The following is a 15,800-nucleotide window of genomic DNA, read 5'->3' on the forward strand; positions in this document are numbered from 1 at the left end:
TTAATAAATAAATAAATCTTCTGCACGTATTCTCTCCCTTTTCTGAATTCCTAAAACCAACTCACCAGTTCCTTCAGGTGAAAATAATCCTTCCTTCTTTACTCTAGTTCCCCTTCACCTATGCCTAACGTCCCTTGTCACTTTTTCTGTACGGTTTTTTTTTTCAACTTTTCATTTCAAACGTACCAAACAAACAAAACCCACAATAAACACTCAGATTCAACAAATGTTAACATTTTGCCATGTTTTCTTTATCCACCCTTTTCTTCTGAACAGTGCCTCAGAGGGACCTGGGGAAGGGCACCGTCACCTAAGTAGGTCAGCGAAGCACTGAGAAGTCCAGCTACGTGTCCCTCCATCCATCCACCTAAGCGGGCGTTCTCTCCTGAACTTCGCTGCAAGCCATGTAGTATATAAGCATGTCTGGGTATAACTGTACATTTTGTAAGTAACAAGTACACTTATCTGCATTTTTAGTGCCTAGAACAGATCCAAGTAGACATTTAATGGATACTTGATAAATCAACACATCTGCCACAATTCCATCCAGAGACCAAAAATTCCTCCAAAATAGGCAGGAAATAGGCTTTTAAACTCCTATCATTCAACAAATTATCTTTTTAAATAAACTGGTAAAAACAACAAAAAAGACAAATTTCTCTCTGTAATTCTTTATTAAAAATACTGCTGTACACATAGAGACTGAAAACAGGATTAAAGATGAATAACCCATATTGGGATTGTGACATTAGAACTTAACATACTGGTGCTTTTTAGGGAAGTTGCTGACATCCAAATCACAGAACCAAGGTCAAAAGCAAAATACAAAGGTACCCTCAAAAATATTTACAATGAAGTAAATACACAACAGAATTTAAAACAGGTACAGGAAGTTGGAATGACCAACGTGACATGATTCCAGGGCTGTCCTTTCTGTGCTTCATCTACTGTAACAGGAAGGTGTGGGACGTTTACACCCTTAATTTGACTATTTTCAGATATTAAGATCTTCCTATTAATTTAAAAGACTAACTTTTAGACAACCTCTTAAATGGAATTATACTATGGAAAAGAGGGCTTCCCCAAAAAAACACCTAAGCAGAACTAAGAGTTCTATTGAAAACCATTCCCAGTAAAAACTAAATGAAAAATAAATATAAAACAAAGCTTAAAAAAATATGTATTACCTGACACCAGCTGTTTCCAGGCTGACAATACTTACTCATGAAAACTTATCAGCTGTATACCTTTTATAATTCACACCGAGTCCTGAGGTTGCTCCGGGCTGAAGCAAACTAGCATATAGATGACACAAACACTCTGGGTTTGTGATCTGAACCTGCCTTGCAGAGGGAAGTTTGCTGGTCTATACAGAATGAGAAATTCAAGCCCTATTTTTACCCCTGCCCTTCCTTAGCTTTCGTAAAATATTGGTCCACAAATTAAATTTTCAAAAGTTCCCAGACCCCAAAACTAAAATAGATGATCCCCTTTCATTTTCAAAGAAAACAATATTGGAAAAAATCTCCAGCCCGCTTATAAATTAAGCATTTCATATTTCTTCTAGAATACAAGTAGTTCTTTTTTATACAAAAGAATTACAATATGATTTGTCAAAAAACATATAAAAAGACAGCTGCTCGTCCTCAAATACATGAGCTAATGATAAAAGACTTTTGCATGTTAATGTCTCCAAGTTCTTGTTCCTTTTACATAAAAAGAACATCACGGTGGCAAACGTTAATTATCCTTTGAATATTGAACATTATGTTCTTTTAAAATCCGTCCAGATCAAATGCAATCATTGATTTTCTTTTGAACTGATGCTGCCACATGTGGCCTCAAACACACTCGTCACAACAGGGGACGTGTCTCTCGTCTTCAAAGCTTTCAGGTGAGAGAGGTGCTTGTTCTCGATGCAAATCTCAAGGCAGAGAAAATCATTTTAAAGCTTATAAAAAGTGGACAGAGAAATATTAAAAACTTCTCTGAAAACTACAAATATGTATAATTATTAAAATTGAAGACCACGACATCAGTTGCAAGTGCTGGAGTCTTCCTTGGCCTCGGGTTCCCACCCTTCTCCCGAGCTGCACGGAGCACCCAGTGCCAGGAGGACAGTCAGTGCAGGAAGGAGACAGTCCTTGCGACTGTGAGAGAGAAATTCCTATGTATTTGGCAGTCTTCAGTATCAAAGTGTAATATTTCATTAACAAGAAATTCCATGAATAACCAAGTTTGGCGACAGCTGCACGTCCAAATATTCAGAAAGGTAAGAGGAGGAAAATTCCGCACTGAGACTGACTTGCTCAGGAACACCCCACAGTGAGTAGGAAAAGGACTACAACTTTGGGCTAAGCAGTGACTGCAAAGGCACAGCAGATTGTTTCCCTCCATCTTGGGCTGTAAGACTCTGGAAGCTCTCGATGCCAGACCACTGCTGTGTTTAGTTCATCTTCTGAACAGTGTCTCTGTGTCTGTATCCAGTGTAAAGTACCATAATAAAGCTGTGGTTCAAAGAACAAAACTTTATACAAAAAAAGAAAACTGGAAAGAAGCTAAAGCAAATATACTTCTGAATTTCAGGCCTTCAACACAATTTCTTATTTTTTTTTCTATTTAAAAAAGATTGCATAAATGTAAAAAGTATCTGACTAGCAGGGAAACACCTTTTTTACAAAAGAATCTGGTTGAATTTGGAGCAAAGAGCTCTATGTACTCCTTTAGTTACTGTTTATTCAATCCTTACAGAAAGGATTTCAGTCAAGTAACAGGAGAATTCATATCTAACAATTAACTGATATTTCTCTTTGTGTGTTCTTAAAAACAAAACAAAAAAACCCCAAGTCTCCACTTGAACTAACAGTGTGTGGCATAGAGATGGCCTACAATGCTCTTACAGGAAGGATACACTAGACTGAACTTCTGTGAAATTATTTACCTGGTCCATTACACTATCCAGGGCAACCCATCCCCAAAAGAGCAAATTCTGCAACCCTCAGTGACAAAAATGCTGCCCAGCATTGTTTCCCAAAAATGTCCTTTAAACAGATTCCCTTAATAAGTATACAATGTGGCAGAAGTTCAAAGATCAGAAAAAAGTCTTTAAAAAATTAAAATTAGTGCATATACAAGTGATAAAAACCAAAGCTGGAACATCATTTGCCTAATGGTGCTCCTTAATCTAAAATAAATTCTTCACAGATAATGGCCCCAGTGGCAGCCACAGCTCTAGGATGATTGAAACATTCTTCCTTTCAAGTAACAGTGTACCTGACTGAAAGGCAAGCAGCTTTGCTCATCTTCTGTTAGTTTCCCGGATGTGAAATGAGATGATGAAAACAGTTCAGCTGTAGTGCAATTCTCTACCGGTTCAGTTCCTTAGTCATGTCCTGCTGCTGTTACAAATACTACAACTGACCATTGGCAGCTGCGATCAGTTCCTGGAAAGTGTTTTCAAAGCAGCGCTTTAAGTCACTGTAAGTCACCACAAGTACACTCTTCTCATCTCTGGAAATGAGGCTTATTTTTTCTGGCACACCAGCATCTAACTGAAACAGATACATAAAATACAAAATTTATACCATGCAGAAGATTATCTACTTTATCGATTTTAAGACAACACTTGTAATGATGATATAAAGAATTTAAAGGTTTTGTCACATTCGCTTCTGGACACATAAATATTTCATACATCATTCATCAGCAGGTACACGCTTTCAGCGTAGATGCTATTCACACAAACGCCGCCTATGTTTCTCCCTATCTTTCATGCTTTTCCTAATCACTTGCATTATATACCATAATTTAATTATTCCCCCAATATCTCCCATATTTTTTTATCAAATTACAGTGCAATGAACGTATTCATCTACTTTTTTTTCCTGTAGAATTACTTCCTTAGACTTAAAAAGTACACTGAATCAGAAAGTATAAGAACTTTTACAGCTTATTACATACAGCCAAATTGCTTTCCAAGGATATCAGATACCATTGATTTATAAGTTGTACTAATTTAGCAGCAATGAGAGTCTTGCTGTTTTAATTTACAATGTTATTAACATTACCAAACGCTTTCACACATTCACTTTTGTTATTTCCACCTGTGTGAATGCCCGTTTACTGCCTTTACAAGAATTCAGCAGTAGTATTTCAATGAGCTCTCTATAAAGTATAAATACTAATCCTCAGTCCATCAAATAAGTTATTTTGTTATGGTCTTCCCTTCTTTTTTGTTAGTTTTCAATGTCTACTTTTATTCTCTTTTCATTAATTTTTTAAAATTAATTCTGAAGACTTAAACTTTCAAAATCATTTTACCAGTTAATTTCAGTCATTATTTCCACCCAAAGCTATGTTAAATTTTATTTTTATATCATCAATATGGCCATCCCTCTTTTTAAATGTATTGCTCTCTTTTCCAAATTTAGAAAACTGTCACTTTTAGGTTTGGAATAGATTTTATTTGTGCTAGTTATTTTATGACATGAAATAGAACGCTCTTCAAATTTTCAATTATCCTAATACTCATTTAAAAATCTCTAAATGACACTGTCCCCACCTTATTCCATCAGATCTACGTGTCAGTGTTTATACCAGTTCTACACAGTTCTAGTTACTGGTACTTTGATACTATGGGTACCATTATCTAAAATCTGATAGAATTATTCTCCTCTCATTGCTCAAGAAAAAAGTTTCCCCTTAAGAGAAAAGGGCAAATGATTATATAAATCATATGGGTACATCCAGTTTTGTTTTATCCTAATGTAGGTTATTGACAATACTCTAAAGAATTTTAAGGAAATTCAAACATGACAAAGTAGTGCGTAAAAAAACAAAACATCATGTATTTTCCCTGGAGGGTTAGCAATATACAGTAACAGTTCTCAGTCATGTGACACAGCCAGTATTTTCTCCCCTAGTGCTGTCATTTAGGGACAGTTGAGACCAGGGGACAAGTATTTTCTATAAAGAGCCATTAATAAATGCTTTAAATTTCAGGGCTACATATAGCCTCTGCTACATAACCCTTATTAGTTTTTTGTTTTCTAAAACAATCTTTTAAAAATAGAAAAACTATTCTTAGCTTACAGGCTGTACAAAAGAACAGGCCACTCAATGAATTTGGCCCATGGCCACAGTCTGTTAACCTAGTATAGATAAAAACCTATACAAAGCCCTGGCCGGTTTGGCTCAGCGGTTAGAGCGTCGGCCTGCGGTCCGGAGAGACCCGGGTTCGGTTCCCGCTAAGGGCATGTACCTCGGTTGCAGTTTGTTCCCGGCCCTGGTTGGTCGTGTGGGTGGCAGCCACTCGATGTGTCTCTTCACGTCGATGTTTCTCTCTCTCTCTCCCTTCCTCTCTCTCCCTCCCACTCTATCTGTACAAAAAGTGGAAAAATATCCTCGGGTGAGGATAAAAAAAAACCTATACAAAGCCTAGGATTTACTTCTGGAGACCCATCCTAGGCTCTGTAATTCTAAGTACAGTTGTCCCTCCTTTATCGCGTTAATCCGGTTCAGACTCTAGCGGTTGCACCTGGCGTTGAAGGATTCCTGGGGTGCTTGAATACATAGGCCTACAGTCCGTACGTACAGGAATTTTAATTTTAATACAGGGGTGTATAATTGACTCAGACAACCGAGCGTGTGCTGTATTATTTTCCCTGTCTCAATCAGCATTTTAATTAATATATTTGAAAAAACAGCGATAGAGTGAAGCCGCAAAAGTCGAAGCGCGAAGTGGCGAGGGACGACTGTCATCCATAAGGAAAACGCATTCCTTCATTACTCTGTAAATTGTATCTCTCTCAGCCCTTTCAAAAAACGCAAAGTTCACCTCTCAAGTGAATTTATGACATATCTTTCCCCTAATTTCCCATTTACAACGCTGAGCCTACTGACATTACTAGTACTGTGCTTTTACGAATGTAATACTTGATTAGCATACCTGTAGTTAACAGTAAATTAACTTATAACATGCAGAACCTTCAACATGACTCAGAATGACTTGGAAGAAATTCAACTTTAAAAAAAATACTTAAGCACAGAACTGTTTTTGCTGTTTTCCCACTCATTGTTTTATTTGGTATAACAAAATAACATGTAAATAAAACACAATATAAAGGGGTTGGGGAGGCATTCATTTTGCAACATTTACAATAAAAAGATCCAGAACAATTTAGGTGTTTAAAAAGTCCTATTCTAAAATTTAAGTAGAGCCCTGTCCAGTGTGGCTTAGTTGGTTGGAATGTCATCCCATATACTGAAAGGATGTGGCTTTGATTCCCAGTCAGGGCACGTACCTAGGTTGTGGGTTCAATCCCCAGGGTGGGTACAGGAGGCAACCTACTGATAAATGCTTCTCTCTCACATCGATGTTTTTCTCTCTCGCCCCCACCTCTAAAATCAATAAAAACACATCCTTGAATGAGGATTTTAAAAACATTAAGTAGAGCCCTGGCCGGTTTGGCTCAGCGGTTAGAGCATCGGCCTGCGGTCTGGAGAGACCCGGGTTCGGTTCCCGCTAAGGGCGCGTACCTCGGTTGCAGTTTGTCCCCGGCCCTGGTTGGTTGTGCAGGTGGCGGCCACTCGATGTGTCTCTTTCACGTTGATGTTTCTCTCTCTCTCTCTCTCTCTCTCTCTCTCTCTCTCTCTCTCTCTCTCTCCTTCCCACTCTATCTGTACAAAAAAATGGGAAAATGTCCTCGGGTGAGGAAAAAAAAATAAAAAATAAAAAAAAATTTAAAAACATTAAGTAGAGACATCTAATAATTATTAATAAAATCTCTTGTAGACTACAGTAGAGTATACCTTAATTTCTTGTCTCTTAGTATTTGTAGAAAATGCAACTCTACAAACTGTAGATAACATTATGTCTTAAAAATCCAGACACAAATTACCTTGTTAAGACAAGAAATGATATGACTGAGGTCAATCCAAGGAGCACCTGCTTCTGTCACCTGATGAAAAAGATGATCCCTAAAGAGTTTCAGCAGGTAGCGGTCTCCAGTCTCTGACCAGGTAGGATCCTTCTGAAACCTGGAGAAGGTAATATTTTACCTCAATAACTCATGCTACATGCCACATGGCCACTGTTTATTCTTCAGACTCAAAACTAGTTTAATTTTATTTTCTCCAATAAATAAAGGGGTTTTTGTGTAGATATTTTTGCCTCCAAAAGTTATAGGGAGGCTAAAATTTTTTTTTTTTTTACATTTTATGCTCATATTGCCCAGGTTTATTTAAAAAATAATAATTTCATTTAACATGCAAGTATATGAATACCAGTGTCCAATTTCAAGGCCAATCACGTGACCCTTACACATCCCTATTTTAGAATCACTTCTTTATTTAGGCCCCTGCCATCAGATAAAATGGGGAAGAAAAAAATGGCTTTGGGTATCTTTGGAAATAGGTTAAAGAGATTTTCCTTTCCCCCTCCCACCTTCAGGTAACAGAGCAGAGACATGGTCAGGCATGTATTTACTGGTGAGGACAAAAAGGGGGTAGATTTGGCTTTCCTACTCTTTCATGATGACATAAAAAAGTGCTGTGAAGAACTGAAGATATGACCAGATTACCAGTTCATTTTCAGGAAACTTTGGAACTTATGCTCTAGTAGGGAAAACAGACATTCAAATAACCAAAGAAAGTTCTAATTGCATATTTAAATAATGCTATTAAGAAAGAGATACAGTACAGAACAGAAACATGAATTAATCTGGAAGTTAAGGACAGCTTTCCACAGGAAGTAGTGGATGCCCTTTCTAGAAGAAGGATGCTCGTTGTCAGAGGCATCAGCGTTTGCAAATGACAGAGCACGGATCAGTCAAGAAACATAAGATAGGTCAGTGTGGTTGGCTGTGGCTGGACGAGAAAAGACTAGAGGAAAAGGAGTGCAAAGGGAGGCTGAGAGTGTGAGGGCAAGCAGGAGAGAGAAAAGATAAGGACAGTGAATGACAGAAAGGAGAGAGAGGAGAAAATTAAAGGGAAAAAAGGCAGATCTCAAGCAAGAATAAGAAGAGAGAGGCCAGATTATGCAACCTTAGGTCATTTTAAAACATTAGTCTGCATTCTAAGAACAAGCGGGGAGCCCACATGGTTAAACACAAATACAAATGTGGTTTGCAAAGATCACTCCAGGGAGTTCCAATTAAAATTGATTAAACACATCCATTTATCTGTTCCCTTTCAAACCCCCCATTAAATCAACATTAAACATCTTTAAAAGGGTATAAACACACAAAGACTAAGGAATAAGAAGGAACAGTAACAGACCAAAAAAAAAAAAAAATCACAAAAATTTGGAAGGTAGAAAGCAGACAGGTTAAGTGGTATAACTTAGCAGAACTGAACAAAAATGAATTCTAATGCTACAGGGGACACAAAAAAGGGAGATCACAAGAAGCCAGCCATAACAGTGAGGTTCGGGAGCTGACGTCATTAGGTACCACTAAAGGTGCCAGTGTGAACTGAGGCTGGAAACAGCAGAGTAATAAAAGTTTCCATAAACAGCAAACAGATAACCCATCTCTCAACCAGAAATCTTTCTAGACAGAGTGAACAGGGAACCTCCAGCCTCTAGTATGCAGGGCAAAGCAGGAGCTCAGGAGCTGAGGAGTGGTGGGTGAGACTATTCAACCAACATATTCACCCTCCTTGGCTTCCCAAAGCTTGGCTACGGGGTTTCTACTACACAGAAAAGGTTGGAAGATTCTTTTCTGGAGATGCTGACCTGCCCAACAGAAATACTGACATTTGGAAGTCTACCAAAAACTCACACCTAACAGTATCACACTGCTTTATCACACGTTCTGCTTTCTCACAATTTCTGCCCCCACAAGGAGCTTCCCATTATCTTTTTAGGACCTTATTAAAACATAAGTGTGTGTGTGTGTGTGTGTGTGTGTGTGTGTGTGTACGTGTGTGTTATAATTTGGGGGAGGGGGGAGGAAGGGAGGGAGAGAGAGAGAGAGAGAAAAAAATCAATGGGCTGCCTCCTGTACACTCCCTACCAGGGACTGAGCCCGAAATCTGGGCCTGTGCCCTGACCGGGAATCCAACTGGCATGGGACGAATCCAACTGAGCCACACTGGCCAGGGCAAGGACTTCATTTTTAATAAAAATGGACGCCCAAAAATCACAAATACTTTGGAGAATAAAACAAAACAAAGCAAATTCTTGTTTCTTATGAGATATTACTGAAAACAGAACAAAACTAAAACTAAAAAATCTCTGACAGCCTCAGAGAAACAAAAATTAGATGCTGTATGAGGAAAGCAGAGTACAGAAAGTACTTGAAATTTAAAAATTAAAAATATGATAGCAGAAAATTTTAAATTCAAAGAAAAAGTAGAAAAACCTTTAATTTTAGACAAAGTAAGTTGAGATAATTGCCTAGAAAGTAGAACAAAAATATATTATACAATAAATAGAATTATTGGAAAACCAGCTGCAAAGTCTAACATCTGAACAATAGGAATTCCGGAAAGAAAGAAGAAGTTAGGAAAGAAACAATGACCACAATTTCCCAGGTTTCCAGGCCTCACGTGTTGATTCCACAGAATGAACTGAAACCCATACATACCAGTATGAACTTCTGAACATTAGTAATAAAGAAAAGACCCTAAAAGCATGCGGGGAAAGGAAGGATTTGGAAAGAAAATGGCTTTAAATCTGTCTGGAAGATAAAAAGACAATGGAGCAATGCCTCAAATTTTGAATGAAACAATCATTACTATTACTTGGCTATGTACTACTAGAGATACTAGCCAATACAATCACTCAAGAGGAATTACAAGTATAGAAATTGAAAAGGAGAAAATACAACCAACAATATTTGAATATGTGACTATATACCAGAAAACCCAAGAGAATCTACTGAAAGTTAACGGTACAAAATTTACATAAACCTATAATTTCCATATACATTGGTAACAAGCAGTTCAAAAGACAAAATGGGGAGAAAACTCCCATTTATAATAGCAGTAAGAAAAAATAGCTAAGAATAAACTTGGTGTGCTAGAACTATATAAAGAACAACTTAAACACTGAAGAATACTAAAAGCAGAAGTCAACAAAATACAATGACATGTCATTATCTTGGTTAAGAGAATTCGACATCTAAAAACACAAATGCTCCTTAAATTTATTAATAAACCTAACATGTTATCTTCTCAATAAAGACTATCCAGTTTACTAATTTGTTGTGTTTTTATTTTTTTAACTAAAACAAGATTATAAGATTTATAAGAATATTAAATGGTTTTAGAAAAAAAAAAAAACACAAAATAAATGGACATAAGAACTAAGAATACTAAATTTTAAAATGTCAATTATTAAAACTGAGTGAAAGCCTTGGCAGGTTTGGCTCAGTGGTTAGAGCGCTGGACAGAGGACCAATGTTCGATTCTGGCCAAGGGCAGGTACCTCGGTTGCAGTTCATCCCCAGCCGTGGCTGGGGTCGTGCGGGAGGCAACCAGTCGATGGATCTCTCTCATATAGATGTTTCTCTCTTCCCCTCCCTCCCTCCTACTCTAGCTGAAGGTAAATGGAAAAATATCCTCAGGTGAGGATTAAAAAAATTAAAATAGCCCTGGCTGGTTTGGCTCAGCGGTTAGTGTCGGCCTGTGGTCCAGAGAGACCCGGGTTCGGTTTCCACTAAGGGCACGTACCTCGGTTGCAGTTTGTCCCCAGCCCTGGTTGGGTCGTGCAGGTGGCAACCACTTGATGTGTCCCTTTCACATAGATATTTCATTTTCCCTCCCTCCCACTCTATCTGAACAAAAAATAGAAAAAAATGTCCTCAGGTGAGGATAAAAAAGAATAAAAATTAAACAGTGTGAAAGATGCTGTCTTAAACTAGTAGTTTTTGGACCAGTGAGTAGTCTTCTGGGATTCATACCTTACACATCCTATAGAAATTCCAAATACATAAAAATATTTAATATAAAAAAAGAAATCATAAATATTCTAGAAGAAATCATGAAATGATTTCTTCATAATCTTGCAATAAAAAAAGGCCTTTCTAACTTCCTAATTATGAATCAAAATCTAAAGACATAAAGGAAGTTTCATCAATTACACTACATATATAAAGGTCTGCATGGAAAAGAATTAAACAGAGTTAAAAGAAAAATGGGAAAAAAAAGACAAAGAAGAAAGAAGATCACAAAGGGTAAATCTCTCTAGCTCCTACATATCAAAAAGAAAAACAACCCAACCAAAACTATAAATGAGCAAAGGAAATAAATTGACAGAAAAGGACACAAAAGGATAAAAAACAAACAAACAAAAACAGGCAACATATTCATTAAGAATAAATACAGCTCTGGCCAGTTTAGCTCAATGATTGGGAGTGTGTGCCCCAAACACCGAAGGTTTGCAGGTTAGATTCCCAGTCAAGAGCATGTGCCTGGGTGGCAGGTTCAATCCCTGGCCCCACTCGGGGTGCGTGCAGGAGTCAACCAGTCAATGGGTCTCTCTCACATTGACGTTTTCTCCCCCCTCCTCCCTTTTACTCTCTAAAAATCAATGGAAAAAAATATCCTCGGGTGAGGATTAACCACACATGCACACACAAAAACCAGAATTCATACAAAATAAAACTGCATCTACCAGGCTGACAAAAATCCAAAAATTTGAAAAAAGTACTGTTGGTGAAAGATCCTCATGCATTGTAAACCCTTCTGTAAAACTATCAAATTACAGTGACATTTCCACTGACCTATCAATCACAATTGAGCCTATATTTATGCACACACAAAATTAAGTATTTAAGTCAGTCCCTGCACCATTGTTAATACTAGCAAAAGACTGAAAACAACTCAAATGCTGTCAATAAGAAACTGGAGGGACAGTGCATCCATAGGTGGACTATTAAATGATCATAAACAATGAGGAAGCAGAGCATGTTTGGTTAAGAGCACGGACTCTGGAACCATGCTGCCTGGATTCAAACCTAGCTCAAATACTTACTAATTACGTGATCTTGAACAAGGTGTTTACTATGCATGCCTCAGTTCTCTGTTAAATGGGAATACTAACAAAACCTGCATCATAGGGTTGTTATGAGTATTATTTTAGGTCATATTTGTAAACCACTAACAGTAGTGTTTGAAATACACTAAACATATCTGAACAAAATGATTCCCAAATATATTGTCAGAAGAAAATAAGCAATATACAAAAAAAGCAATTACATGGTTCACAATTTGTATATATTTAAAATCAATGGGGAGTACGGATGGGGGGGTAAGTGTGAATATATAGTCATAGACTGGGAAGTATGTATAACAAACTATAAAGGTTGGTGGGAGAAATTAGGGAGATTGGGTACGTCAGGTATAAGATATTTGATTATTTTATTGCAAAGCCTTTATTACTTTTTAAAAAAATGTGTTCATGTATAATCTATTCAAAAGATTTAATTAACTTTCTGAGGAAAATCTAGAATTTTATACCCAATTATACTATTAATAAAGTATAAAAGTAGAATGAAGATATTTTAAGACTGGCAGAAACTCAAAAAACTGAACCTTTCTCAGGTAGCTACTGGAGGAGGATGTGCTCCATTAAATCAAAAAAGAATAAACCAAGGAAAAAAGCAAAAAATGTGATAACCAACACAAAGGGAGATAAAGGGATAAAAGTATAGGGGAACTCCAGTTCTGAAGTGTATCAGCAGGCTTTAATCTTAACCAGTCCAGAGAGGAACAGGAGGACAGAGGGTCCAAGGGCAATTTCCCTAAGGTGGAGAAAAAAAGAGCTACTAATAATAAGCTACCTATTTTTGACCACATGAAAAGGTGTTTTATAACTCTGGCAGAAGAATTTGGAATAAACTGGTGGTAAATAGTTTTCATTTGTTCAGTGGTTTTTAATATAAGATAATTATTAACCCCATGAAAACAAAAATTAAAAAACAAACTACAAAAGAAAAGAACTAGTCATGATTTACTATGTGGTGCAACTATGAACACTATTTACCTTGCTATAATAATGTCAACACTGAATAAAGACTTAACTCAAAATTTATGTATTAACTGGTTGTGTGTGTGTGTGTGTCTGTGCTTGTGTGTGTGTTTCCAGTTAAGGGAAGGGGTGTAAAATATAAAGCATCTTTCACAGTAAAAAATCATTAATGCAGTTAAATAGTGAACAAAATCAAGAAAAAATACTATAAGCATACATTTAAAAATAAAGAGATAAATGCCAGAAGAAACATAAAAGTTTCTAAAATCTGGTTCAACATATAGTCATGTTCTCTTTGAGAAATTATTAGGAAAAATACTGAGTCTTTTAAGTGGAACTGAATTCTGTGGTCAAAAAAATCCCTCAAGCAATGACATTTATCTATCTCTATGAACAGAGATGACATTCCTGAACTGTAACTTAGACGATAGTCACAGTAGCTGCAATACTGCTCTACCTGTCTTTGACAGTTATGCAGTTCAAACATCAATTCTGCTTCTTTCTTGAACATATGATTAACTTTAACTTACAAATGAGGCAGAACAAAAAGACAAGTAATGTAAGATGGTGATGCCTTTCCAATGTCACTGATATGAAATAGAAGATAAAAGACATGCAACAGCCCAACTGATGTGGCTCAGTGGATTGAGCATCATCCCATGGACTGAGAGGCCCTGGTTCGATTCCCAGTCAGGGCACATGCACAGGTTGTGGGCTTGATCCCCAGTAGGAGGTGTGCAGGAGGCAGCAGAGATATTTCTCTCTCTCAATGTTTGTCTCCCTCTTCCTTCCTCTCTCTCTAAAAAAAAAAATCAATATATTTTTTTAAAAAAAGAAAAAGGCATGCAACAATTAAAGTTCTTAAATCTCTAATCTGACCAGATAAACTAAATTGACAGGCTTCAAAAAAGGACACAGGATAAAGGTAGTATTGATCATCATAAAATGTTTACTCATGTGCAAATCACAATGGAGCTCTATTTTCTGTATATACATTTTCTGTATGTACATATGTGTGTCAGATCCTGAAGGACAACCATGCCTAGGCTGTAGCTAAAAAACAGCACCCTAATCAATGACTAACAACAGGTCACTTCACATGAGAATTTTTCTCTTTTTCCAAATAAAACCAGTAAGGATAAGGTATACTCATTCTTGTTATGCAAAATCATGCCCTTGATTGAAAACATGTTGTAAAATACTGTAAATCCTTACTCCGGCCTCTCATTGATTGTTCCCAATTTTGCTAGAAGCCTAAACAGTCTTCCATTTTGAACCTCCTATAAAACATTTTAAAAAGAGACAGAATATTAATGTTCCACCTAACTCAATATAAAAGCAAAAGTTTACAAAAACTGGTATCCTGCACCAACATTACATTTAAGCAATAAATCCTAATATTCCAACCTTTTGGTTATACTTTTAAATACAATGTGTTCATGTCATTCAATAGTAATACTTAAGATTATATACAGCTGGCCATTTTTAAGAATTGTTAAAGTAATTCACGTGGAAAAAAAAAAAATCCAGATTTTTGTCACATGACTGTAGCAAGGCCATGAACAATAAAACAAACACCACAAAGGAAATTAAAATCCTAAACATTAAGCCTGCACAAAAATATCTGCAATCTTAGCCAACTATGCACTATATTCCCCACAATAATTACTCTGCTTTGTATCTATTTATACACACAGATGCAAGCTTATATACAGGCTCTTAAATGCACTCTTTACCTTTGCAAGGTCCTCCTCTATGACATCATTTCTCATTTGAGCAGCATCCAACTGAGTATAAAATCGAGCACCGATCATGGGCATGATGTCATTGACACTTCGCATCCTGTTTTGATCAGTCAACAGATATCTACCCAACATACAGAAGAATCACTTGAATGCCAAACATGCAATTTGAAAAACAACATAACCCACAAGCACGTAGCTATCATTGCTGCTACCATACAAGTGTGCACAATTTTGAAAACATTTTTTCATGCAAGTCAACTTTTAAAGCTTAATGATTGTACTTCTTTTCTCTGGAAAATCTTAAGAGCCAATGGAGAAAACTGTAAATGTGTCTTTCTCTACATTTTTACGATTATGAAAATGAGAAAGGAAAATTGAATAGAGTTACACTTAACCATTTCCATTCTCAAACCTCCTTTAAAATAGTGGGAGATGAAAAGATTGCTACACACTTTGTTTGGAGAGGTAAAATAGGGGGGTGATTGTAGGTGGAAAATGTTCCAATGCTCCTCAAAAATAATTTCTGAAACTAAAACTGGCTCTTCAATTCTGATAAATCAAATGAACCTCAGCTTTTTAGGAAGCTGTCCTCTGCTCTGTGACTTCATTTACCAGCTGTCATGGCATATTTATTTCTGAGACATCCTCATGCACTAATACACCTCAGAAGAGACCAATGAAACTTTTTTTTATCATTACAGTTATGGCAGAAAAAGGTTACATGTTTCAAAGGGCTACCTTCTAGAACACAATAATTATTAATCACCTATCATTGATCATTCTGACAGATAAGCCATTTCCTAACCATTCTCATTAAAGCAGCCTCCCACTCTTTCACTCTCTGCTTATAATTATCTTATTTTCTTCATAGGACTTATCGTTATCTGCAAACATCTTACTTGTTCACATGTCTATTAACTCCTCCCCATTAGGGTGGAAGCTCCAGAAGATGGGAATTTTGTGCATCAGTTCAAAGCATCTTCAGCATCTGGCATATAGCAGGCATTCTTTCGTTGAACAAACGAATGGTTATGTTCATGTGGATAATTGAGATCTTAGCCATTCATCTGTAATTACTGACA

General features: G+C 36.8%; 1 protein-coding gene across 8 annotated transcripts in view; it reads right to left on the reverse strand.

Annotated features, from left to right (window-relative positions):
- Positions 1-659: 659 nt before the first annotated feature.
- PAN3 (poly(A) specific ribonuclease subunit PAN3) overlaps positions 660-15,800 on the reverse strand; it is a 153,689-nt gene continuing 138,548 nt past the window's right edge. For 5 of the 8 annotated variants that reach the window (XM_036251003.1, XM_036251004.1, XM_036251002.1 and 2 more), the window contains 4 exons: positions 14,710-14,839; positions 14,189-14,253; positions 6,900-7,038; positions 660-3,551 (listed from right to left, as the gene is read on the reverse strand). In XM_036251003.1, coding sequence (XP_036106896.1) covers positions 3,411-3,551; positions 6,900-7,038; positions 14,189-14,253; positions 14,710-14,839 — 475 coding nt within the window. In that variant the 3' untranslated portion in view covers positions 660-3,410. Of the gene's footprint in view, positions 3,552-6,899; positions 7,039-14,188; positions 14,254-14,709; positions 14,840-15,617; positions 15,726-15,800 lie in introns of those variants that run through there. The other 3 variants (XR_004958279.1, XM_036251007.1, XR_004958280.1) reach the window with 3 other exon arrangements.

Source organism: Molossus molossus, unplaced genomic scaffold, assembly GCF_014108415.1.
Source record: "Molossus molossus isolate mMolMol1 unplaced genomic scaffold, mMolMol1.p scaffold_m16_p_10, whole genome shotgun sequence".
In the NCBI taxonomy this organism is placed as follows: domain Eukaryota; kingdom Metazoa; phylum Chordata; class Mammalia; order Chiroptera; family Molossidae; genus Molossus; species Molossus molossus.